The sequence below is a fragment of the Branchiostoma belcheri genome, unplaced genomic scaffold, assembly GCF_001625305.1.
Source record: "Branchiostoma belcheri isolate BF01 breed outbred unplaced genomic scaffold, Haploidv18h27 scaffold2, whole genome shotgun sequence".
In the NCBI taxonomy this organism is placed as follows: domain Eukaryota; kingdom Metazoa; phylum Chordata; class Leptocardii; order Amphioxiformes; family Branchiostomatidae; genus Branchiostoma; species Branchiostoma belcheri.
In genome coordinates this window covers 7,663,745-7,690,574 of record NW_017803490.1, presented here as the reverse complement: position 1 = coordinate 7,690,574, position 26,830 = coordinate 7,663,745, and the positions used below count along the sequence as shown (strand labels likewise).

Sequence of the window (26,830 nt, the reverse complement as noted above, 5' to 3'; positions counted from 1 at the left end):
ACAGACAAATCGGAGGGGCGACGAAAACTTTTTTCTAATCCAGGAGAATCTTCACGTATTTGTGCACCTTTCTAGAGGTTTTTATTTATACGTTTTCTTTCAAATCATCATCATATGAGTAAAACATTTCATCCTACCCATATTTATTATTAATATAGTAACGTTATGGTTGTATCATGGACTAGTTACTCTAGGTGAGTGGGCGAGTCCATTACCGACGAATCGGAGGGGCGACGAAAGCTTTTTTTAATCCAGTACAATTTTCATAGATTTGGCCACCTTTCTCGACTTTTTTTATACGCTTTCTTCCAAATCATCATCATGATTGAAGGAAATTAAACTGTTCTCCAACTCAAAATGAATTTATTAAACTCTTCCAGAAATTTTCGACTGAATTGCTCAGTCTTCATCAGCTTTATGAGCCAAGTGCTGTGGACACATGACTTTTAGCAACTCAGATGAACTTTCATGCCAACATCCTGATTGTAAACATTTCATCCTACTCATATGCATTGGCGAAATAGACATATCTTATGTAGATGGGTACTAGTAGTATGTGGCAAATCGCCCGACATGATGATGAGGTAGTATATTATGGACTAGTCTGAGGGACTTTTCTGTCTATTCAGCCATGAACATTCCGACGTGAATTGTTCGTCTGTTCTCCCGGGCGCGTGGACACATCCTGTACAAGCCACAGGAATGTCAAGTTTAAACAAACATAACCCCCCCTACTCGGTCCTCTAATTTTTCAAAAGTGCAGTTTTTTTAGCGGGATTTGTGCCTTGACACCTTTCAGCGTTTCTTACAATTACGAGGTCCAAGAACTCTTCAAGCAGAGGTTTGGATTTTGGCTTATTTTTGGCGTGTCTTAGCCTTTTTATCGGGGTTTCTTTTTGCAGTGGAATTTGTTTTTTGGTGGGTTTGCGTAAAAAAATTCCAGTGCAAAAAAGAAACCCGGTCTTGTTATTATCAGATGAAAACTTTTACTCATTTCCTTGTCAAAAATAGTACAGAATCTAAGTAAAAGGAACAGTGTATTGTAATTTGTAAAAACTTTCTGGTAGCTCTAACTCAAATAAAATCAAAGTTTAAAAAAAACCTGACGTAACCGTGCTAGTATGCGAGCACATTTGGGTAATCAGGACTACCAGACTAACACGTACGTGACCTTTGACATTTGGCGTGAAGGGGGGGGGACCGTAAATCCCTGTTGACGTATGGAAGGCATGATAGTAATCCTGTTGTGCCTTTTAGCATAGTTGCGTGGAGCAAGCCAGCTTTGAGGTTAGTGCAAGACGCAGATTTGGCCATCACTTGTCAATTATACCTGACAAGTTCAAGGTAGGGACGGTACGTTGTTGTTCGGAAGGGATGGCGAGTGAGTTCAAGGTAGATTTTCCAGGGACAGCGAATAGTTTATCGGGAGGGATGGCGTTTGTTAGCTTGTCAACAAGATAACTTACTGTTTGCTCGCAATTTCTTGGTTGTATTCTTATCTTTTACTTTCATTTACACCTTTGTAGGGATTGGAGAGGGGGAATATTGCTAGCCTCTACCAGGCTTCATAGGCTGGTGGGAAGAATAGAAAATGGCCAAATAGACCGATAACGTGCCAGGGGAGTTAAGTCTGCTACAAGAGAACAGTTTGCTGCTCTGAGTTACAAGTTGGCCCCCTCTGAAGCCTGGTAGAGGCTAGAATACTGCTTCTGTTTTCTGAGTAGTGAGATATATTCTTGTACCAGATACCTTTGACCCAGTATTGACGTCACACTTCAAAGAAGCCAGGTGGCAAGCATCACTGGGTCAGTCTACTGAGGAAGACCAGAGTGACTAGTTGAAAGCTCTAGGTGAGAGAACTTTTTGTGTTGGATCAAAAGTTAACATGTAACTACCAACACAGATGAACTTTTATGATAGTAAACTTGAAACTTGTTTTCTTCTGACAACAGTTGGAGAGAATCCACTGTCAGAAATTGAGTCTTTGTTCTGTATTCCTGTATCTCTATCATTATTCACATTTTTGTTTGGTATTGGTCGATTATGTCAATTTTAACCTCTGTTATTCATATATAGTCTCCACCAGACTCCTTTTGGAGGCTGAATAAATAGTAGAAATTGACCTGAAAAGGGGATATAATAGGCCAGGAAAGCTACAGTTGATTTCTACTATTCATTCAACCTGCAAAAGGAGTCTGGTGGAGACTAGATACAGCTACACATTAAGACAATGAGACGGTCAGATATCGTTCTCACAAACCATGACTTTATTGTTTGGATGGTTGTGACTGTTGCTGGCCATGTTGACCAGGCTTGTACCAACAGATCTGTACAACTCTCGGCATAAAAACTAACCTTTTTTTCTCTCTCTCCTTCCTAGTACTGTACGGGCCGGTTCTCTTCTCCAGGCATCAGGTAAGCAAAGTGCGTTTCTCTCTCTTCTCTTTATGTAAACATTGCACCATACATAAATAATTACATATACAAAAGGGCTTCCGTCTTTTCTTTACACTTTTTATATAATATATAGTATATAAAATATTATATTAGATCTAGAGGGCTATACAATTATCATCGATTGATGTTGAGTAGGACTTCTACCCAGCATGGACATGAAGTGATGAACTGTCTGGAGTAAGAAGGGCCCCAGCCCTTAGCGAAGCTGATCCGAACCGAGTTGGGGTCGTACGGCCCGTCCAGGAGGTCAGAGTTCGAAGTTCTTTGCAACATTTCCGACCTCTCGTAGTCGAAAATCTTGATGCTGAATCCGGGCGGAATCTTGCGCACGATCAAAGTCCTGGAGTTGGGAACGTCCAGCGTGGGCGAGTTCACGAAGATGGCGTGGCCGCTCCGGTTGTACGCCCAGACGCCGTCCGGTTCCTTCGACAGCGTCAACCCGTAGCCGATCTTTTTTCGAGTTCTGACCACGTTTTCTCGTTCGTGGGATTCGCCGCTGGTGAGCAGTCCGAGACAGAAGCCGTCGCCGTGAGGTAGTTCGTGGAAGATATTGACGCTGGCGTCGTAAACGGCAAAGAGCCGGCCAACTCGAGTCCTGTGTTCCCAGTAGGCGATGGAACACCAGTGGGACCGCTTCCTGCCCGATCCTGGCAAGTCGCTGAGGTCTGCAGGAAATACAAGAACGGAAGATAAGGTAAGTCTCATGTCTTAAACAATCTTTTACAAAGTCTGTACAAAACACAAGAAAGGAAAACAATGTAAGTCTCACATTATCACGAAAGTTTATCTGTGTTGGTAGTTAAATGTCTACCAGATACCTTTGACCCAGTGTTGACTTCACACTTTAAAGAAGCCATGTGACAAGCTTCACTGGGTCAGTCTACTGAGGAAGACCAGAGTGACTGGTCAAAACTTTTTGTGTTGGATCAAAGGTTTTAACTCTAAACATAAGTCTCATGTCTTAAACAATCTTTCACAAGGTCTGTACAAAACACAAGAAAGGAAGACAAGGTAAGTCTCATGTCTTACAAGTTACCTTACACAACAACAAGTAAGGGACACATCTTACAAGTTATACAAAATGTATGTTGCTTTTCTGTTTCAGCACACTAGGGGGCATTTTTCTTATATCATCACAATCCATAAAGGCATTCTGAATACAAATGTGCAGAAACAAACACACACACACAGACACACACACACACAGACACACACACACACAACCACACACACTCACACACACAGACACACCAAAATTAAAAAAACAATACCTCCATTTTTCATGGAGGTAACAAACTTGGCACTGCATCCAACAGGAACTGTGTCCCCACGCAAACTCAACTGTCCTCACACAAACCAGAAGCCCTCCCTATAAACACACACCCGGGAAGAACTGCCAACTCTCTAGACAACTGTTTCCTCTCTCTGCCCACATTACATTCCCACACCAGGCCTATTACTATATCAATCACAGGGGTACCACAATGGAAATTTTTGTCTGACAAAAACGGCACATTTTTCTTTTTAAAAGAGCGACAGTTTACAGAAGTGTCAGCTGAGGAAAAGCACAGCCCTGGAAAACTTTTAAGTTGAACATTCTGTACCTTCGTACATCATAGGTGTTTTTAGAAAGTGTTAAGCACAAATGAACAGTTAAGCTACTCTTCCACTGGTCATGACCAGACAGACACCATGTATAGAAAATTCCCCTAGCTCTTTTCAACAAGTACTGTGAACAGTGGACTGTTTCCAGTTAGTAGCATGGGAGATTCAGATTATGATACTAAGAAACAGTGAATTACACTGTACATCAACCAATGCTTGATGATGCTACAAATGCTTTCGGATACTCTGAACCCTTCAGAACTTTGAACCCTTTTTTTAAAGTTATAACATTAGTAGTTTTACCTGTGATGTCCTTGGCTCTAAGATCAAGATATTGAGACAATAAAAGGTTTCTTTAATGCCTAGAAGAGATGTAAGTGCTTTCCTATTCCTGTGCAACACTACCAAAGCTTTTTGTAAGTTCTAATGTCATTCTTATTCTTAATTCCGATCCTCTTAGGTGTAAGATTATTTCCTTGAGACAATAAAACATTCCGCTAAGCTTCGAGGAGATCTAAATGCTTTCTAATACTTGTACAGCACTCAAAATGTGTGCTTTCTAAATCGTGTTACTGTGCGTAATCTTATTGTGATCGGTTTAAGGCAGCCTCCGTTTGCTATTTAGAACCAAAGTGACTTAAATTTCCACTTAAGTAAACATGAATCCGTATTAGGTAGGATTTTCGAGGATAAACCACTCTTAGGCCCTGCCAATGCGTCTTCGAAATATCAATTTGTGTAAATTAATCCGGTAGTAGTAGGAAGGAAGTGCCCACAAAATCAGATTAATTTGGGAGTGTGATTTTTACAGATGTTGATGTAACGAAGTTATCGTGGCGAAACTGAACACCCCGCGCTACGGGAGTGACAAAGAAGACGTCCAATCAGATGTGACGTTTATCGCTCTCATTTGAGGGGAGCGTAAACACAGAGATGACAATCTGTGGCCAGAGAAATGACCAGGTTTATCTGACTATGTATATAACTAGGAGAGTCTGAAACAAAGGCAACCAGACCTCTCCTATAATACAACCAGTTTATACATTACAATTTAAGTCAGGTTCAACCGAAATACATGTACCAGCTCTACATAAGGCATTGTAGGGCCTAAGAAAAAAATTGTGTTTCCTGTTTCAGTCCTGAAAAAATTAGGGTAGGGATTACCTTTTTTTCTTTCTCTTTTAGACTTAAGCGATCTCTAGTGATCCAACTTATACAATACAGTTTTACATTTAGTAAAAACTTGCATGATGATAAAACTTTGAGGAATAGGAGAGTAAATAGCCTACATAAGTTTCCATTTAAAATATTACCATGGGCTTACTCTCCTGGCCAGTTTCTCACCCTAATTTTAGCAAATTTTACTATCCACAACCCCTTAGAAAGGCCTGGTGGAGGCTAAAGACATTGTACCCTGCTAACAAAAGGCTGAACAGTCCCACACAACTCTGGGAACAAGTATCAATCCCACACGACTCTGGGAACAAGCATCAAGGACAGATACAAATCAGTAACTACATCCGACCTGACAGGTGCATGTTGGAAGACCAAATTACATTGGACAGCACCTTGCCCCATCACCCCGAGCCAACCAATCAGAGCGCCCGACACATGGTGTCATGGGAGGGTCAGGGAAGTTTTTGCAAAGGGGAAAAGATGACAGTGCATTCTGGGAAGGAGTCGGGAGATTCAGATAGTGGAGTTGGAACTAAAACAAATGGATTCAGCTTACAACAAGTGGTGGCCAAGGCCATTCACAAATTGACTTGACTTGAGCAAATGCATAAAACCTTAAGAGCCACCATATACTGTAGGCTAAATACTATAGAAAGCTACCATAATAGTAATAGCATAGACTTTCCTATAGAGTATGCAGAAAAAAGGTGCTAAAATGCTTAAAGTTATACAACAAACTATCTGAATATGATTGTAAAATACTACTTTGAATACAAATGGCTGGCTACTATCAAAACCCTGTTTTCTATACACTTAAATTACAGGTTTTGCCTTTCTCAGAATCTTCTAAAACCATGACATTTCAACAGAAAATGTTGCTGGTTTGGAACCCACCACATACACACTTGCTGTTCTGTTTTCAATTTTTATCAAGCCAAGAAATCCAAGGAACAAGAAATCCTGTTGATTTGGCCCTATGACACAGATCCCCAGCCTGTTCCCTGGTCCCTACTATTTGTTTGTAAGTGGCTGTGGTTTCAATTTTTACCAATTCAAGAAATCCGAGGAACAAGAAATCCAGTTGCTTTGGCCCTATGACACAGATCCCCAGCCTGTTCCCTGGTCCCTACTATTTGTTTGTAAAGTGGCTGTGGTTTCAATTTTTACCAATTCAAGATATCTGAGGAACAAGAAATCCTGTTGCTTTGGCCCTATGACACAGATACCCAGCCTGTTCCCCAGTCCCTACTATTTGTTTGTAAGTGGCTGTGGTCTGAATGAGGCCCTGCCCACTAGCACTGTTGTCCTAGCAAACTGTCCTAATGGCTGCTATCAGTGAGAAAGACCAAAAGACCAGCCAGCCAGGCGAAGGAGTAAACAGACAGCCCTGATTTATTTCTTAGTTTACAGGAGATGTCTTGTGTGACCTCTGCGCTGAAGGTCACCCTAACAGGGAGTCCAACCCTCCAGGCTTTCTTTTAAAGATTCTTTTCCGATGACATGAACTCAATCTTACGTATGCACTGTTGAATGAGGGTAGGAAACACACACACACAAGACAGCCTACCATGTTTCTGTGGTGAGTTCTAAGCAGTAATGTTGGGAGAATTTCTTGCACCACTTTGCGAAAACAAGCCATCACTTTAATGAGCTGCGGGGAAGGAACAAAGCAAGACCGACCGGAGGGTGGCCCCCTTTTATCAAACCAAGATGGCAGGCATTTCCAAACTGACCAATAGCAGAGCGTTTCTGAGGGCAGCCATTTTGGACACTTCACAGTGAGAAAGACCAGGAGAGGGGGCACTTTTCCTAACCTGGGGCCAGGAAAAGGGGGGAAGGATTTGGTTTACTTTAGGACAGGTGAAACTGGGAACTCTTCAAACTTGGAAAAACAGGCTGAAAACTGTAAAATCTTCAACTAGTTGACTTTAAGAAGTAAACATGCTATGAGGCCAGGCAAATTCAATTTCTTGGTTGTACATTGCTGAACTAGAACACCAAAATAAAAACAAGAGTCTGAGGGGAAAATCCACATGTATATCTTTGTACACGCAGATCATTTAGGGAGTAAATATACTGTAGTTACACCTTGCTTTGCTTTGAATCAGGAAATATTTCAAACTTTAACAGTAACAAGTGCGTAGGGCTTTCAAGAAGTTGGGAAAATCAGTTAACTAGACAAGGAAAGAGTCCCAAAAGTAGTCAAATTTTACAGATCTAGAGGGCATGGGACAAACCCAAAACTGAACAGTAACTCGTAGTGGGAGATTTTGTACCTTGCACCCTACACTAACCAGGTTTAGACGGACGTTCGCCGAGCGTACACACACACTCAAACACACACACGTATACTGACAAAGGAGGGCAGCCTTTCAAAGGTAGAAAATGGCAGCTTGTTTAAATATGCAGAGGATTAACTGGTGGAAGAACATGTGCCCAGATCTGACGTCGGGTCAAAGGTTTTCTAAACCGCAAGGTGTCAAAACAACGGACCAACTTTCACGATTGATAATGGCGAAATAATGGGTCGATCTACAACTAGAGCTTAGAACGTATCGCTGACAGCGTTCCCTCCGAAATACGCCATGATCTGACATGGCGGTCAAAGGTTGCCTAAACCACAACCTGTCAAAAATAACAGCTTAACTTTCCCGGTTTATAATTAAGTGAAATAACAGAATCGATTAACAACTAGGGCATAGAATGTATCGCACACGTACGATTGCTGGCAATGTTTGAATGCGAAGGAAGAATTGTAGCAAGAACCCACCCGACTTGTTGGTAGCATTAACCACAGCCTGTCAAAAGTAACAGCTCAACTTTCACAATTTATTATCTAGCAAAATAATGGATTGATCAAAAACTAGGGCTTAGAACAGAACGCATCTCTCACATACAATCGCTGACGGCTTTCTGAACACGACAGAAAAAACGTGTCACAAGCTCACGTCCGGTCAAAGGTTCCCAAAACCGCAGCCTGTCAAAAAATAACAGGCCGACTTTCACGATTTATGATAGCAAAATAATGGAACAATCAATAACAAGAATCGCCGTGCTTAGAACGCATCGCACACAGGCGTTGAAACATCACTGACAATGTTTCGTACGCGGAGGAATGAATGTGGTTTTCTCCTGGGGGGATAAGTCCACCACCGTGACAAATGTAACAATTTTCCTCCAGTATATTGTGCAGTGACAACCTGAAGCAGACATAGACCCATCACGGTCCACACTGCAGGGTACAAGCCGTTATTTTTAATACTGTTCGCCAAGAAGGATGGAGAAACAGGGCTCGAAATACTGGGTGCATGTGCACCCAAATTTGGAGCTGTGCACCCAATTTTTTTCTTTGGGTGCACATTTTCTAAAGTTTTCGTATGTAAAGAATAAAAAAGATGTTAAATGTATTAGTATACAGTGTATGCTTAACATCCAAGTGTCTTGAAAAATAATAAAATTATTGTTACAGTACTTTTCTTTAGAAATGAACCATATTAGTTTTTGCTGACATTATACTTATTTCATTCTATATGGTGCACCCAAAATATTTTTTGTGCACCTAATTTTTTAGGATGAGTGCACCAGTGCACCTATTCCCAAAAATGAATTTTGAGCCCTGAGAAAGAATTCCTCAGATGCTGAGCTGAAACTCTGAGGTGCCAGGCAACGCAGCTATCAATTCTTCCTACTTTCTTCTCCATACAGTAAACAGGCATATCTCAAGATCTCCAAGGTCGAGGCGACATCAATCACCTTAAGACTCTGTTACTCAGACAGCAACAAGTTATTTTATAGGTTCTTAGATTCAAGAAATGAACCTGATGAGTTTTCTGCTACATATTTTTTTGAGGAGGGGTGTTTCTAAAGAATTCTAACAGACACGCCGGGAAGACCAGTGAGTGCGAAGGCAAACACTACTGGTGGTATGTAGTGGCGGGCCTTTCTAAGGGCAGGTACCCTGTACACACTATCCCACACCATATCACCTGTGCTGGGCTAACACACCCACTCTTATCTTGGGACACTGTAATGTGTAAGCGATAGGGGAGGGGGGGGGTGCCTTGTTGTTGCTTCTCAAACTTCTTCAAGACATTGCTAGATTGTCTCGAGTCAGATCTATCCCAAAATTGAGCAGATTCCTCCTTGGAATAAGTAGTGAATAAGAGCAGAAAATTGTTGTCATGTATTCAGTAGTTTTCAAGTTGCTCTGTTTGTTGACAACTCGACTGTACATGTTAAACAGTTTTGAACAGTCTTACAGTTGACACCGGTTTGCCTACACTCTCATACCAAGTTGTGAATAGTGTGACCCTTATATGAGAGAGGAAAGTCTTCTCTGAGAATTGTTTCTTCTGAGATTGTCTTGAAAGATAAGACATTGGTTGTCTTACAGTAGCTGCTTTGTTATGATCACCATTGTACGATCACTATATGAACAGACCCTTATGCTTTATCTTTGAGTTCTATGATACAGAATGACTACACCTTGCCAAAGCATCAACTGTCAATGTTCTCTACCTAAGACACAGCACGCCTAAGACAAAAGGGCGCCCCAAAGCGTCCCCCGAATCTTGAATGGGAGGCCCCACAATCTCAAGTAGTCTTGATAAGGATCTCCTGTGCTATTCAAGATGGCTGCCCTGCAGTTTGGGTTGACAGACCGCTGAGCTTTCCTGCACTAATTGAGAAAATTAGGGCCCTGTAGTCCCCCATTCTGTCCATCTGTCTGGGGTTTTTGGGGGAGATAAATTTTCTTATAAATAGGGGACTCCCCATGTGGCTTGAAGAATCACCCGGAATTTATAAGAAGCCTATCTCTTAGCATCTAAGAAAGGCATAGAGGTGTACAATGTATATAATTGTGTGTCAGTAGTATCGGCATTACTGTAGGTAAAATGAGGTGAAATTGTCCCGTGCAGGGTTTTGTTGTCCTCAATTTGTGCTGCCCCGAGGAGGAAAATACAAGGAGAGGGGACCCACAAAGCAGAGTGGTGTCCAGCGTGGTCATGGTTCGCACACACAATAACATTACTAGGGCCAATGAAGTGGCTGTTCCGCCAGCCTTGCACCCTCCCCCACCTGAAGTCACATGCACCTTGTCCTCTCTCCCCTCTCCAAAACCCAAGGCATATCCTCTTTCTCCGGTGGCAAAGCTATGTTTATTCTGAAACCCAACACCTTAGTACCCCTTTCTATCCTCTAGGGCTTCTATAGGGGGGTCATGGGGGGAGGGGTTGGGTATACCCCCCTATTGTAACCCTGGAGGGGTAATAGGGGGTAAGAAAAGAAAAGGGGAAGGGGTGGCATGACCCTGGCGTGCTTAAACTGACCTTATAACAAAGACCACGGAAATAGCTCCGAGATTCCTACGAGCTCCCTAATTTTTCCATCTGCCTTTCCGAAAACCTCCCTTTCTGAATCCCTAGCACAACATCCCAACCAAGAAAACCCTCCCACAAACACTCCAGTCTTGCCCCTGTCCTGTGTTATGTCTAAGAGGTCAGGTTTCTTTACCTTAAAGACGGTGTAAGGAAGATGGTAATGGCTAAAGGAGGCGGATCAGTATAACAGGGGAGTGGTGTGTGTGTGTGGCTAGAGCAGTAGTAGAATAGGCGTGTTAACCCTTGTCCTGCTGACATTCCTGGCACAATATTTTTCCATAATTTTATGTCTTAATTAGATCATAGACCCCCAAATTTTTTGCCCTGCAGTGGCATAGTTACTTCCGCATTTGTTGCGTTTCGCTGCGGTGTGATGCGTTGCACGAGAAATACCCCCAAATCGTACCTATACAGGGTGCTATATAGATGGTACTGTATGTGCAGAACAACAATTGTTGGGCTCCGCAGGACAAGGGTTAATAATTAGTGGTGCAACATTTGTTTATAGCAGTCCCAAGGGTATATAATATACAGAGGGAGAAGAAGCATTAAAAACACAATCTCCAAGCAGATATTTTGGCACCTGCAATTCAGTATCAAACTAGCAAAAAACATTATGGTAAAAGTTATATAGACCTTTGCACATCTAACTGACACTGACACACAATCTGAGAAACGTCAGCGAAGGTTAGACATCCGGGACGAATATTACATAATACAAATCTAAATATCATAAATATCATAAACCAAGGAACTGGATAAACTTTTAAAAAAGGAGTTAGGTTTTTACTATAGCTATCTTCCATCAGTGACCAAAAATTAGACAAAGCACATTCTACATGACAAAAAAGAATACATATGAAGGAAAAGAAAGTAGAGCTACAGCATCTCAATGACAGTACTTTATACATTGACTGCTACGAAATCTCAGTTCTCTCCTCCAATCTCTGTGCCAACAGTGAAGTGATTTGGCCCTGAAAGCTTTGACCAAGAATAAGAAAAAGCATGTCATACATGACAGAGAAAGAATGCATAAGAAGGAAAAGTCCTTCCAACCCTCCCCCTTATAAAGATTCACAGACAAACAGAATCTCAGTTCTCTCCTCCAATCTGCCTGCCGACAGTGAAGTGATTTGGCCCTGGATCCTGGGGTAATTGGCTTAGGCTCCGAGCCGCCCAGGTCACTCGCCGGCCCACAATCCCCTGTTCCCTGCCTGTCCATCCATCCATCAATCCAACAACCAACAGGACAGATCGATAAGATGTCGCCAAAACCTAATTCTTCCAGGTTTCCTTCCTAGAGGAAGTGTCCAGGGAGGATTTCTTACACATCCAAGTTGGCAATATGTTACAGAGCCCCGGTATTACTTCTAGTGTCTTTCAATGTCAATTCTCTGAGTTGTTTTATCTGTGTCAAGTTTAGAGTGTCCATGGTTATCTGAAACTCTTTGCAATAATGAATAGAATGAAACAAAACGACCAACCAAATTGATGTTACGATTACATGCAAATAGTTAGAAATCTTGCAAAATAATTCCTCAATAAAACAGGTAAAAATTTCATCACATATTCCCCAAAGTAAGACCCAATGACTTCTTCTACTAGTTCTAGGAAGAAAAATTATGAAAATGAAATCATAACGTCTTGCAAAGTAAGAAAACATCCCTCTAACAATCCAAGCCTTTAACACCTCCTCCACGGTACACTTCTTCTAACGATTTCCTTTATATTTACAAGTAGCCTTTGGGCTGGACCTTGTCCGTGATTCCCAATGGTTAAGTAGAAACTAACTGGTCTTTCTCGTGACATTAGAGAATGAAACGGTGCTTCCCTGTCCTAAAGTTGAGCACTGGGCAGACACAGAGTCTGTGCCTCAGAGTTACAGACAACGTTATGGCCGAGCTGGGATCTTTAAGATTGTCTCCCTGAGAGCTTCTTGGAACCAAAGGGTTGAGACAAACGATCGTCTTGGAAGAAAAATGGTTTCCTCCGTCCGCTTTGTTTCTTTCTGAACAGCCCTTGGAAGGGACGGACTTGCAGGGCATTGTGGGAAGGTGTTGCTGGGTTAGTAACAGGTGTCATTGCCCTGGCAACGGCTGTCGCCCTGGCAACAAGTAATAGCTATCTGATTGGTTGAGATGTAACCTAGTTGAATGAAATCACTAATTTCTGTAATGGCAAAAATTTGCATGTAGTGGCTTTTACATTCTTTTTCTTGCAGGCATTGCAGTTATTTTGTGATTAAAAATTACATGGATTCTCGTTGATTTTTGTGATAATAAACCATAGATTTCTGATTGGATGTCGAAGGTTTGTTGTTAGATCTGTGCCCTCATTTTGTAAGTGTGCCATTCTTTTGTTTTTTTCAAGAATATATCTTAAAAACCAAATGAAAAGAAAAACTATCATAATACATGCACACCTACACCCTTTTAACGGCCAGCCAAGCGCACACAGATTTCAGCCTTACGAGTAATTACCAGTAATTATTCATAGTTGGTTTGGGAAGGGGTGCGGGGAACATTGATCCAAACAAAGGAATCAATCCGCGAACACAGCGCCCAGAATGAAATTTATTGGACTCGTGTAGGAAGGGGTCAGCTGGCAACGACCTTGACCAAGCGCCGGTGGCGGAACACGGTGACGCTATCACGTATTTATGGCGATTTCATTGTTTTCGCAAGATAAAAACACCCTTTTTTTCTCCATCAGACAACTGGGTTTGTGAGGGTTGGGCGGAAACCCGTGTTGATTTAGGACTAGTGGATTTATGTTATGAGGTAAAAACAAGGTGGGTAAGATGTGGGAAAACTAATGTTTAATCATTAAACCACACTCAAATTTGGACCTTTTATTGTCAAGTATTTCTAATATGAAATAAAGTCACAGTAATATAAAAAATTTAAACCTTTTATTGTCAAGTATTTAAAAAAAAGTTATTGTAAATAATAATTGTAAAGGGAGTTCAATCACGGTTACTAATTAATGAAAAAAAATATATGAAAACTTATAAACTAAGAACAGTTTAAGTTTACTCAAGAAAACAGGTACCCTTATTAAAACTTTGAAAGCAACTCTTTAATTTTTGAATCTCAAAATCTGTTTATAGTATATGAATAAGAATATGTAGATGTTCCAACATTCTTGACAATCATTTTTCTACTTTTTGACTGTTTTGACTATATTCCTCGCTTGTTTGAACTTTCCACTAGTACTGGTTGAAAGACTCAGAAACTAGGAACTTGTAAGATGTTCCAACTTTCTTGTGGATAATTTTTCTACTTCAACGTTAAATATTTTGGCTGTTTTGACTATCTTCCTAGCTTGTTTGAACTTTCCGCCGCTTGAAAGACTCAGAAAGTACGCCTGACCTAGTGCCAGAAGAAGGGGGGCAGGGTGAAGAGAAAAGACAACAACCACTGGGAGATTTGTTTACTCCTTTATCTCTTAAATCAACATTTTGGTACCAGAAAAGATCAGGAAACCTGACACCAGTCTTCCCTCTTGAAATCTAAACACATCCAAGTATCAACTTCTCTCGACAGTTTTAGCTTAGTCTTAAGTTAACTATCTTCTTAAAAGTTAAAGATATAAAATACAATTCCAGGGCACTGAAACAAAAAATAACCGAGATGAGGAAAGCTGTTTAAATTGATATTTACAAGCACATTTTCTCCACCACTTACTACTTGAAATGTTTGAAATAGCCCCAAAACAAGCTACGTAAGAAGTCCCATTTTTTTGACCACCGATAAATAGGTAGAAGATTGACTTTGAAAACCCACTCCCTGAAACTGTGGTTACCAAGGTACTTTTACCTCACACAATTTTTTTTATCTCCCAGTTCACCTTTTTTTTTATATCAAAGAAGCAACAAATCAAATTGGCACAGCCTAGAGACAGAAAAAAGCTACAACACCTCCATGCTGAATTTTAATTAACGAAAGGAAAGACGTAGAAGCCATCTTTCCAACACCCTCTCTTCAGAAACCCTATCTCTCCATAGAGCCTTGGCTGGCCGGATCTTCGTTGTTAAACCGACCCATGCCAACCCACCCTCTCCAGTTTCCTAACTCTCCCCAAACTTTTGTATACACTTGAAACTGGCGATGCACCCTTTCGTGACAGGGGTGGATTGGGGGGATTTGGTGGGAAGAAGCCGGGTTGGCCTTCGCTGTTTTCCTCCGAGGTTTTTCTAGCTAGTTAAGAGAAACCCCAGTTATGACCTCTTGCCCTTTTCTGCCACGCTTGGCCGACCTCAGAAGAGAGGCCTCCCTTTGTGTTGCCCTGTTTTGCCCTCAAGGCTGGCGGAATTCGCCTGTCTTGTTTACAGGCAAAACTATGGGAGAAAATCCTCCGAACCTTTTTCTAGAAAACTTGGCGTTGCGCCCGGAACTGAGACATCCTCTGAGCTGAAAAATTCCCTGAGCCCTTTGTCAACAATAGATAGGCAGCCACTATTACGTTCCATTGTGCTCGGCCACAAAAGGGAGAATATCCACCACCTGATAAAGGCCTTTGTCGCGCAAACCCTACTAAGCCGGGACACACAATGCACGAGTCAAATGAATATCACCACAAAAATCTCGACGATTTTTCTGAAATCCTGTCCGACTTACCTCCGAACATCCGTCTACCAAGTATGTAATGACGGTCGAGATCTAGCCTGAATCTTGTACCCAAACGTGTTGACAACACGGAAGGAGGAAAAGAAGAAAGCGTCCAACCGATCTCAACGTCCCTTTTCACGTCTGCCTAATAATTCCATCAACGCCAACCGCTGACAACAAAGGACTGCCCTTGTTCTGCCCCCAATTTAGGAAAGGGGGACCCTCTCGCTTTTGTCCCCCATGACATCATCCCCATACCCTTTCACTCCGACAGTTGTTGGCGCGATTTGCCCCCTTCGGATCGCGGTCGGCTACCCGGCGCAGGATAAGTACAGGGTTGGACGCCCTCTCAAAGCCACAGCCCCTTTGCTTCCCAAATTGCCCCGCAGTGAGGCTTTGCCTTGCCACTGCCCCCATACAAGGTGGTGATTGTAGACGGGACCAAGCACCATGCCAAAGCCTGGCACAAAGGGCTGTATTTGCCCTGCCCTGGCTAGCTAGTATCCTCAGTCAAGGACAGTGATACTACCTACATAAACCACTACACCAACCAGGCACACACAGACACATAGCCTCTACCAGGCTTTGGGAGGCGGCTGGAAAGAGTAGAAATCGGCCAAATACATGTAGAGAGAAGATAACATGCCAGGGGAGTTTGCTGGGAGAGAACATTTTGATTTCTACTCTTTCCAGCCACCTCCCGAAGGCTGGTAGAGGCTACACACACACACACACACACACACACACACACACACACATGAACACACACACAGAGGAGCCTAGATACTGAGCTGAAACTAGGCGTAAGACCACACCAATCTAGTCTCTTGGTTGTCGAACATTTGGCAACAAAACTTCAACAAGCAGTCAAGAAAAATGTGTAAAGCACAGGGCTGAGTGGAAAACTTGAATCTGATAAAACCGTATATTTAATCCCAGAAATTGAGTGAACAAAGATACAGACTTTCCCTCAGACTTTAATTTCAAGTCAACTTTGCAGCTCAAGTCAGCCTAGAAAATTGAATCCAACAATCTACCAATCAAATTGGTTTGCCAAAAAGGAGCAAGTCCAAGCGATAGAAACTTTAGTTTTAACTTTCATTTTGGCCAAAATCAAACAGTGTGCTCTAAGGACCTGACAATAACTTTTAACATTTTTGTTTGGTCAAAATTCGAAAACGTACAAATTAAATTGGAGTGGCCTGAAGCGAGTGACAATAACACGTAACAGAGGGGTAGGTGGGTTTGGCAGAAAACTCCCCCAAGCTACAAGTCTGCCCCATTACACACCCACCACAATAGTAAGGTCAAAAGGTCGCGGCGTAGACATTGCGACGGGAAATCGTTAGGCGGAGACAGAACAGTCGTGCACGATAGCATCGCCCGGGCAACGATAGTATCGTTTTCTTGTCGCCAGTATTGTGACCCACGACGGAACGCGGGATTATTTCTGACGGTTGTCAGTTGATGAATGAAACAGAAACACTTAGTCTACTGACAGCAAACTATGACACAAGGGAACAGTTGTCTCTGATTGCAACGTTGTCTGTGGTTGTCAAATTGTAGGTTGTTGCACAAGTTTCTTGGAAGTTGGCATACAAAATGAGGACGAATAATGTTCAAGAATGCAGGGCTGGAAATACCCACACGTAACCTACAATTTGTACAATTTTGTGGCGTAGAAATTTCAAGTTTGGGACCTTAAATTAATAACTATCAATCGACCTCAATGAAATGCGGCCGATTTGAGTTTTACACCATAAAACAAAGGCTCAAACTAACAAATGTACTAAAGCTTGTGTTGTAGAGCAGGAACAAAGACTTTTGTATTGGTATTATAAGTTTCTTATAACTGCAATACAATATAAGAGAAAAAAAAAAGTAATTTTGCACCCAAATAAAAGACCAAATAAAGTTGTTTGAATACGTCATCTTCTGGACACCTTTTCAAGTGAGACTTCATTTTGTCACGACCAGAATATATCAACTGAAGTTCTGCAAGAAACATACAATTATCATAAAATGGACCAAACAATTACCAGCGTCGTAAAAAAGACATTCTGGACGTGAAAACTGCTCTCTTTGGAGGTTTCCAGCCTGAGAGGGTCTTTCTGAAGTTCTTTATCATGGCATCAAGGCTTTCAACAGTTTCAAGCTTGGCGCCTGCACATTGTATGATGTATTCTCCAATTTTCTCAAATGTTCCTGGCAACTATCGGCGGGACATTTGGCTAACACCGCTGCATTTCGGGGCTATTTTGGAAATATGCGAGGTCAACCGAGGTGACACACAATGTAGATATAAAAATAGATAGTAAATGTATTTCTTTTTCCCTCACATGCTGCATTCTGAATTGGACTGTTACTGGCTATACAGACTCAATACAACTAACACAGTAAGATTGCTACTGCACTATAAAAAATCATAATATCCTATCAAAAAGTAAAATGTTCTGAAAAATTATTAAAAAAGCATAACTTCAAATTGGTACATTTTAGTTTTTTTTGCTAAACAACCTGCTTTCAAAGTTTGGTTACTGACAACAGGATTCTGGTTGCCTAAATAGGCTCTGCAACCTGTTTTAAATGATGTCTCAAAAGTTAACTCCAGAATGAAATTACCACATTTTACCCAATCAATGGTATCATCACTTTTTTCAATCCTTTGTTGAGTTAAGATCAGTTGTACTGCAATGAGTGAAAGACCAAACATACAATATTTCTGAAGACCCAATCTTCAGAACTAGCATGTATTACACTTGTGCAACCCTTTTTTTGTCCCTTGACATAAGGAAGGACAATCTACTGTTATAGCTTCCTCCAAAGACGGGATTGTCGGGATCAGAGGACTTTCCTCACAAGTTATGAGAGCACGCAAGCCCAATTTCGCCCTGAGCGCTTGCTATTGTTCTCGGGGCGCCCCCGGTAATGACTTTGTGACTCGGAACGCGAGTTTCGACACGCAGATTTGACGGAAGACCAGGCGAGGTGAAACTGAACCATTCCACACAATTAGGCTAATGCCTGGCAAGGAATTCCTTTCTGCTACCCAGGGTTGGACAAGTTTTCAACAATCCACTTGTCCTGTGAGCAAGTACATGGTCATTTCCACTTGCCCAAAATGTACCTATTTCTATGCATTTTTACTACCACCAAGGAAATTATCTTGTTCTGGAGTTTATAATGTTGGTTACTTTGTTTATCAAAAATTTCTCTAAACACCATAGCGGCTTTATTCTGTATCCAAATGAAAATTTTTGCCCAAATTTTGGGCAAGTCTAGGGGCACATGCACTTGCCTGAACAGTACTTTTACTTGCCCTGGGTAAGTGGACTTGTCCAACCCTGCTACCTTCTCTACAAGCTTGTAGATTTACTAACAAGTCGGTGCCTCGTACTAACACAGTCAAGAACAACTGAAAGGAACAGATACAAATTTTTTTGTACAAAACAAAGTTCTTCTTACTTTTGTTTTTATCCAAAAGGGCTGTGGACCTAAATATGGGAATTATAAAAAAAATTAATGATTGTTCTGTATCTAACGATAAGGCCAATTGGTTCTAGGATTTTTTCCTCATTTAAAAAAAAGAATTCATTTTTTTTCGCCGTTGCTTCATTTTTTTTCCTTAAAAAATCAGAGAACCAACAAATCAAATAGGTGTGGCCTATACTGTCTTGTATACAGCTAACAAACATTGAAATACGGTCATAATTTGAGTACAGAACGATCGATAAGTTCAAGAGAGTTGTGACAGAAGATGGGGACAGATAGAAATTCTGATCACTCCATCCTTCCATCCATGCATGGCGCTAGCCAGAGTCTTTATTGCGTTTCACAGAGACGATTGTTGGGAGTGTCTTTGCCGTAATCTACTTACACATGCGGGACAGCGACAAAATGTATTGAGGCCTGATATTATCGGGAGAGGTCAGTCCGTTGGTATTGGAGTGTAATTACTTAATCATCACCCTTGACTCTTTCTGTAGCTCGGGGATTTCAGGAATCGAAGTGAACAGAAGCTTTAGAGGGTTAGTTTCAACATTTTCAACATTGCAGAAGAAAAACTTGAACAACCTGCAATTTTGCAAACTGTGTTTACTACTGACTATAATAATTTTCCATGTAGAGTACTCATTTTTTTCAAATTGCATGTAAAATGTTTGCCGACATGCCATGGGTTTAGATCCAGACTTTTCAGTGCGTATTTACAGGAAGTATTTCCGAATTGCAGAACAAAATTTTGACTTTCGGCGATATTGCAGAACACTGAGAAAAGTACTGTAATTCACTTTATGTTCACAGTAGCAAAAGTTCACAGTCTGAGAAGTAGCAAAAGTTCACAGTCTGAGAAAAATGGACATGTTCACAGAACTTTATATTCACGGTGGTGACAGGTGCAGGAAAAAGAAAGTCCAGGAATCATTTGTTAACTGTAATGATAAGTTCACAGTACGGAAGTGACTGTGAAAATTGAACATAACAGTACGGTGAAAAAATCAGGAATTACAGTATATCTACCACTGCTAACAGTTCTATGGTGAAAAGTTTGTTGGTTGCGCCCCCCTCCCACCCTTAGTCACCACAAGTGAGTCCAGATGTTGGTCTGCACTCAGAACTTTGGTCCTTGTGTAAGCAGTGGAGCTGGGAAGGGCAGGGGGCAAGAACATGTTTCATTTGTACCCACATGGGAAGGGGCTGAACTTTTCACACTGGTAGAAGCCTCAAGACTTTGGGAAGACAAGTTTGACTGCTCTTCCTTGTAGCCTTGTACTAAGAAAACAGTGTTTGAGAACTAAGGGGCCAAGTGAACTTTGCAGTCCAAGACTTCTGTAAGACATACAAACTCTGTGATTCTTTTTCTTGTTGTCTTATACTAAGAAATAACATTTGAAAAGGGCTTAACTTGAAAAATGTTCAGATAAATGTCTTACACATGTATAAGGCACATAAGTTCTACTGTTAACAAAACCAAGACATTGTCTTCTTCCTTGCTGCCTTTTAGTGAGAAATGGCATTTGGAAAGGGCTAAGCTTTTCAGTCCATACCTTTACAAGACTTCTGTAAAACATAAAAGCTCTATCACTTAAGATATTTCCTTCTTTCTTGGTTACTGTGAGAAAAAAATCTTAGGGAAGGGGTTCAACTTTTCAGTCCACAACTTTAATACAAGACTTCTGTAAAACACATACAAGCTCTATAGCTCTTGTATTATTTGTTTTTAAATGCGAGAACCAACAAATCCTATTGGAATGGCCCTAATAGTTCAAATATAACCGTCAATTCTTCTATCCACTCCAACTGAGGAAGCAGACTTCCCAACTTTTCTGGGTCATATCCGGCTAACCCTGCGCAAACAAAGGCGGCCAAAACATAACAGAACACAGTATTTATGAGCGGAGAAAAAGCCTGGCAAATTCCTGAGGTTTTCCTTTGAGTCTAAACTTCCCCTCCGATCCTTGTACCCTCCCAAACCGCAAGCTTTTAGCCCAAAATTCCACCGTAACCACTCTGCCTTTGTTACCGTTATGTTACACAAACTTCCGTGAAATTTGGGGGGCGATAGTTGACGAAACTTAAAGGCTAGCCCACCATACTGATGAAGTCTACACCAGAAAAATGAAACTTGAAACTTCCTTTTATTTTCTGACGTATCCCTAACTTAGAGTCACTACTTCCATTGCCCTTTCTATCTTGTTATTGAAGTTTGCAGACTCTAACGTCCTAGTTTCCACACAAGAACTAACAAAATTGAGGACTTTTACACAGAAAAACCTACTTTTTTTCTAGAAGCTTGAAAAAACTTCCCAGCCCGGGCCCCAGGCCCAGTGCTCTGTTGTCTAGCCAAGAGTATACTGGTTATGATCATCACAATTCATGCTGACAGAGGGTGTGAGAAACACTGGACAGGCACCGCGGCTAGAGACTCGCCAGCCTAGACCCTTTTCCCACTGCCCATAAGCTTCCTCTCTTCTTAAAAAGATCCTTGGTGCAAGGCTAAGTCATCTCGAGTTTTCAGAGAAGAATTTTTCTACAAAACTTGCGATCCCAATGCTGAATGTTTGCATGTTTCAAAAAATTGAAATAAACTGTATTCGGGAACACACTTTAGTTAGCTGAAGTGTAAAAATTAAAGTTAGATGCAACTGAAGTTCAACCTTTTCGCATAGATTTGGCTGCAAAGTTTACAAAATTTCAGTATATTTTCCCTGATTTCATAGAGACAGTATTTTTCTGTTGAAACGTTGGGATTTTAAAATTTCCTTTCCTGGAGAAAACTATATGCGACAAAAATGCAACCAAGTCATTTTCAGACAGATCTACCTGCAAAGTTTGCAGACTGATATTTTTCCCTCCAAGATGCAGTGTTTTCCCCTTTAAGTGTTTATAGCAGTCTTGAAGACTCTCTGATGTCACTTCCGAGCAGGGGCCAACTGAGCAGTAGGGAGGAATGTCTCTACCAGTCGTTAGATAAACACTGGGGGTAATGCAACTTGTCAGCCGCCTGCCCACATCTCAACCCCAGATTCCAGTTAACCAGTACAGGCTCTGCTAGACAAAGCTTGGGCTTCAATTACACTCAACTACCATGCAAGGGAACCACACAAGTTTGACTTCTTGGCTATCTGATTTAATTCACAAAATACCAAAATCTGGGCTTGAAATTCATTTTGATGACTAGGTGCACCTGAACTAAAAAATTGGGTGCAGAAAATTTTTTTTGGGGTTGCACCATATAAGATAAGTACTAGTAGAATGTCAGCAAAAACTAGTTGAAAGACAGTATAGGGGTCCAAATCATAGCATAGGGGGTCCAAATCACAGCGAAAGGGGGCCCCACACGCTCAAATAACCTAGTGAGAACTAGGGTTCAAGTACAGGGGCACCCATAGCTTGTGTAGCCTCTTTTCTGCAGCAGAGGTTAAAGGTCAGAGGTCAGACAAACATAACACCTGCTTGTGAATGGCTTCATTTGTTCCGAGGTTGACCTCCGCCATTTTTCCACCATGCCTGAAATCCTACGCCACTTGATTGACATCCACCCATCAACCTGACATCCTGGCCGCACTTTTCAGGCGTGTAGAATTTCTTAAAGAGGGTACAAGGTGACAACCACTGTCAAAGAAACACATCTATAAGTTTAAGAAGGAAAGGCAAGAAGAAATTCAGGCACCAGACAAGATACAAATACTGAGTCAGACATTTATGTTTATAACGTAGCATAACCTATATTCTCTTCAGTTCTATGAACCTAGTACTGTTTTTATATTAAACTGCATGTTTATCTTACTAGCATAAATATGCGAATACAACCTTATACAAGATATTCTTCTGAAGTGCTATGCACAATACATTACAAATTTCAGGCAGGTGCAGTACGTTCTGCTGACATGCTATGCTCCTGCTTAGGGTACTAACTAGTAATTACCTGATTTGTTATATTACAACATTAATCCTAATGTTCATATAACAAAATGCAAACTTGTATTTACTAAAGAAGTTCAACTGTTGTATTTTATTACATTATGTACCTTTTTACATTATGTACCATAGCTTGTATGGTTGACACATTGCCCTCGATAAAGAATGGCCGAGTCAGTGGTTAAGCGATGGGTTGGCGTTGTTTCATCGCCAAAAATCGCTGCTCTATTCTTTCCGTTGAGTGAACATTTTTCACGTAGGGTTAATAATGTGTTGGTGGGATACTGACGTATGTTCGCATGCACACAGACATACTTCCAACCACCTTCTACCATTTATCAAAACCTACCAACTCTCAGATGCCCGTGCCAAGCCTATTCTTTATAAGCACAGACTTTCAGAGTGCATAATTTTCATTCAGCGTTTAACACCCTTAACAATGGTAGATTACCCACCAATTGTACTGGTAGTGACAATTTTGTTGGCTCCTATTCGTAGTTTAATCCTTTGGAGTCTGTTGATATCACATGGGCTATTATTCAATGTGCTACGCTGTGAATAATATAACAGCTTTTACATGTCATGACAGTGTGGTACTAATAGGGGAATATATTAGGACCTAGGTAAGAAATACTCACCTACAAAAACTGAACTTAATGATAAAAATGTGGAAACATGCAATTTTGTAGAGGGAGAGAGCAAAAAGGTAAATTAATTCCTGAAATTTCCAATTCTAACACATTGATACTACAATGCCAATTAATTTCGGACTGTATATCACAACTATGCTCACTAAAGCAGTAATATCAACTATTTAATTTCTTGATTTGAATAAAAGTGCAATGTCATACGAAATCAATTTTTTTTCACACAACTTTCCTACCTATATATTTCATTTTAAAGATGCTTGAAGAAAATTCAACAAAGCCGATAGTTCTACATCATTCATATAATATACAAGGAGCTAAAAAATGCTTTGTAAGCAATAGAAGAAAATATACTGTAATGTGAAACAAAAAGAAAATTCACATCAACGTAGACATTTTTATGTAAGCTTAGGAATTCCAAAGTCCTCTTGAATATACAAAGAGCTCAGCGCTTTGTATGCTATGGAGACCAAACAATACCCAAGAGACAAGAGCAGACATAAAACGGTATATTGCGACGCGAAATGCAAATCCTGGCTCTCTCCCATCCTCGGTTTACGAGACACCATAACCCTAGAGTATCTCTGTATATCTCTGTATAACTCCCAAGCTGCTTTGCTGCTGCATAATGTTCTGTTCCAAGCAAGGTCATGCTTCTTGACCTTGAGGTAAAATTCTGTGCGGCGTTGTTTTTCTTCCAGGCACAAGCTTAGAATATGAACAAGATCATTTCTTAAGAAGACTGCTTACAAGTGTATATGTGTTCAGTGTCATCTTAATTTGATAATCTTTGCATCAAATCATTGGAAAATCATACAGAATACATTTTGATATGAACAAGAATGTTACACAAGCTTTGAATATTGATAAGATAATTTCTTTATGACTCTAGAATAAGTCTGCTTACAAACGTGTATTTGTTCAGTGCCATAATAATAATTTGATAAGCTTTTCTGCCAAATCATTGGAAAATCTTATGGAATACATATTGCCATCTACTTATGGAATACTGTACATACTGTTACTTACTATCTAATGGATTCGCAGGGCAGGTCTTTGAACATCTATGGAAATTTTTACTAAAATATATGGAAGATTGTCTTAACTCTTCACTGTTTTGACATGGATTGCATCACCTTACCACAAACTTTGCAATCCGAGAATTCAAACGTGCATCTTTTGCGCTCGCTAATGCCTCCTGTTATGCATACTTATTCGTGTTTTACAAGTCTCGCGAGGGTCCTATCGTGGAATGTAGCGATGCTAAGTGAAGCTGCGACTCATATCTGTTCCAACTGCCGCCTCGCTGCGGGCTATGAAGTGTTTCGCTACGCGACACTGCGATATATTAACGATAAATAAAGCAATCCGAGGTTAGTACTTCTCTTCAAGATCGTGCATTTGACAAGAAAATTATGTTTTTCGTACGTTTAAGCTCTGGTTGATGTGTATCTTGAGTGCATCAAATTCGTCCATTGAGCAGAATTCATGTCCTACATGTGATGTTGATACACTCAACTTGCATCTATGCATCCTTCCCAAAGCTAGTAATTTAAACCGAAAGTACCATTTGAGCTCGCGCGTAAATCATGTATTCTGCAAACGTCCTGTAATAACATAATTCTAAGAGATAACTAATGCCTGCGATAGTCCTTTTAGGATGTATAAGGGGCAACAAATTATGCCTAATGTCGTTACCGAAGTCTCTGGAGGAAGAATAATAGAATTTGGTTGTCGAATATTATTACTGTGGTCGACCAACATTCCTAAATACACACAGGTCGATGTCAAGCTTTCAAATCTTTCTTGTCATATTCTTGTCTAATTCTTACAACAAATACAACCCTTTGAAATACATATTTCCGGCTATGCAAGGATTTAACATTTGACAGCCGTAAAATGTGTACTTGCAAGTTTAGGTACAGCGCAGATTTGGAACAGGTAAACATACCTGCACATATATGCATATACAGGTGGTAGTTCTAGCACAGACATCCTTACACAGACATTCTTACAGTTACACAGACATTCTTACACAAAATTTTACATTCTGAAACATATACTGTGACCCTGTATATACTTCTTTTCTGTCAATTTCTTCCACAGAATATTATGTTCCAAAAAACATACTTTGGCCCCATTTATACTTCTATTCTTCAACATTCTTCCACAGAATACTAGTATTACGCTTCTTCTCTGCGACATTCTTACTCAGAATATTACATTCTGAAACACATACTAGTGGGGACAACCCAAGCTTGTGCTGTATCATACGCTCCTCAATAAAGATCAGGATGCCATCATGGGTTTGGAAAATTGTTACCCCTCGCTGGAAATTCCATCCCCGGCTGTCATTTCGATCAATTTCGGGGCGGTTGGGTCAGGGATAGGTCGTGGGACACTGTCCGAAGCTCTACGCTTCATATTCATCACGCCAGCGAAACACGAAATTCCGTGCAGTGCTCAGATCTAATTCCCATCATATGTAGTTATTAAAATCCTATTAATTACATTTTTGAGAACATATGATTACTTTGTAGCTTATAATTGTCATCAATTTTAAGTGGTTCGTCTGACAATTGCCGGATCAGAATTGTAAGATTCACTTCTTCCAGCAGATATCAAATATTTAATAAGACTTGCCGAAAAAATGATCTGAAAGAATAAGATGAATAAGGTAACAAATCAGAGGATAACATATATCGTTTGACAAAGACTGGAGTTGTACAGTCGAAAATTTGGGTGAGTCCAATTGCTTGTGTTGGAAATTACAGTTAAACTTGCTGCATATATCGTTTGAATTTACCTGCATAAAAATGTTCAAAGCAATTCACAGATTAACACATTGAAGTTGCTCTATGATAAAAATTGAAACAAAAATGGTGTAAAATTCATGTATCATATCATATCATTGCAGTATTAACAAAACAAAATCTATTACTATTACTTTAGTATTAGGAAACAGATTAAAATTCTTCACCAATCCCTACAGTCAATAAACTTCAGATAAAACATAATGGTTTGCCTTTCAAAACATTTATATCTACCTAAATCCACCATCACCTAATGCACTCCGCTTTTTTACAAGTTCGCTACTGAAGGAAACACGATCGGGGGTTTATCGCACTTTAATGAATGGATTATCGATAAAAGAACGACAAAGGAATACTTTCTTACTGCAGTCAGCATCCAGATACTGATCGTTATACTAACAGTGCACTTGCCAATAGTCTTTGTACAGTCTATATTTCAACTGGGGAATATGTGATACCCTACTAAATCGTACCTTGCTAACGTATGCACAGTTAGGGCCTTGTAAAATGTTTATACTGGGAAGATGCAGTGCAAATAGAGTTTTGATACTTTCAGTTATTTGGATTCACGCCAACGCAACTTGACTGTATATTACCTGAACTGCAGTTTGTTTACAATTACTAAATTTATTGTAATGAGTATAAATTAACGTTAACGAACGACATAAACTAGCAATTATTGCAACAAGAAAAGCTGGATTGTAAATATTATTGTACGGTGG

At 40.5% G+C, this 26,830-nt stretch overlaps 1 protein-coding gene across 1 annotated transcript in view; it reads right to left on the bottom strand.

Moving 5' to 3' along the window:
* Positions 1 to 2,244: 2,244 nt before the first annotated feature.
* The window catches only part of LOC109468853 (mothers against decapentaplegic homolog 6-like), a 43,357-nt gene continuing 18,771 nt past the window's right edge, over positions 2,245 to 26,830 (bottom strand). Inside the window, exon 4 of the mRNA XM_019767215.1 lies at positions 2,245 to 3,122. Coding sequence (XP_019622774.1) covers positions 2,572 to 3,122 — 551 coding nt within the window. The 3' untranslated portion in view covers positions 2,245 to 2,571. The remainder of the gene's footprint in view (positions 3,123 to 26,830) is intronic.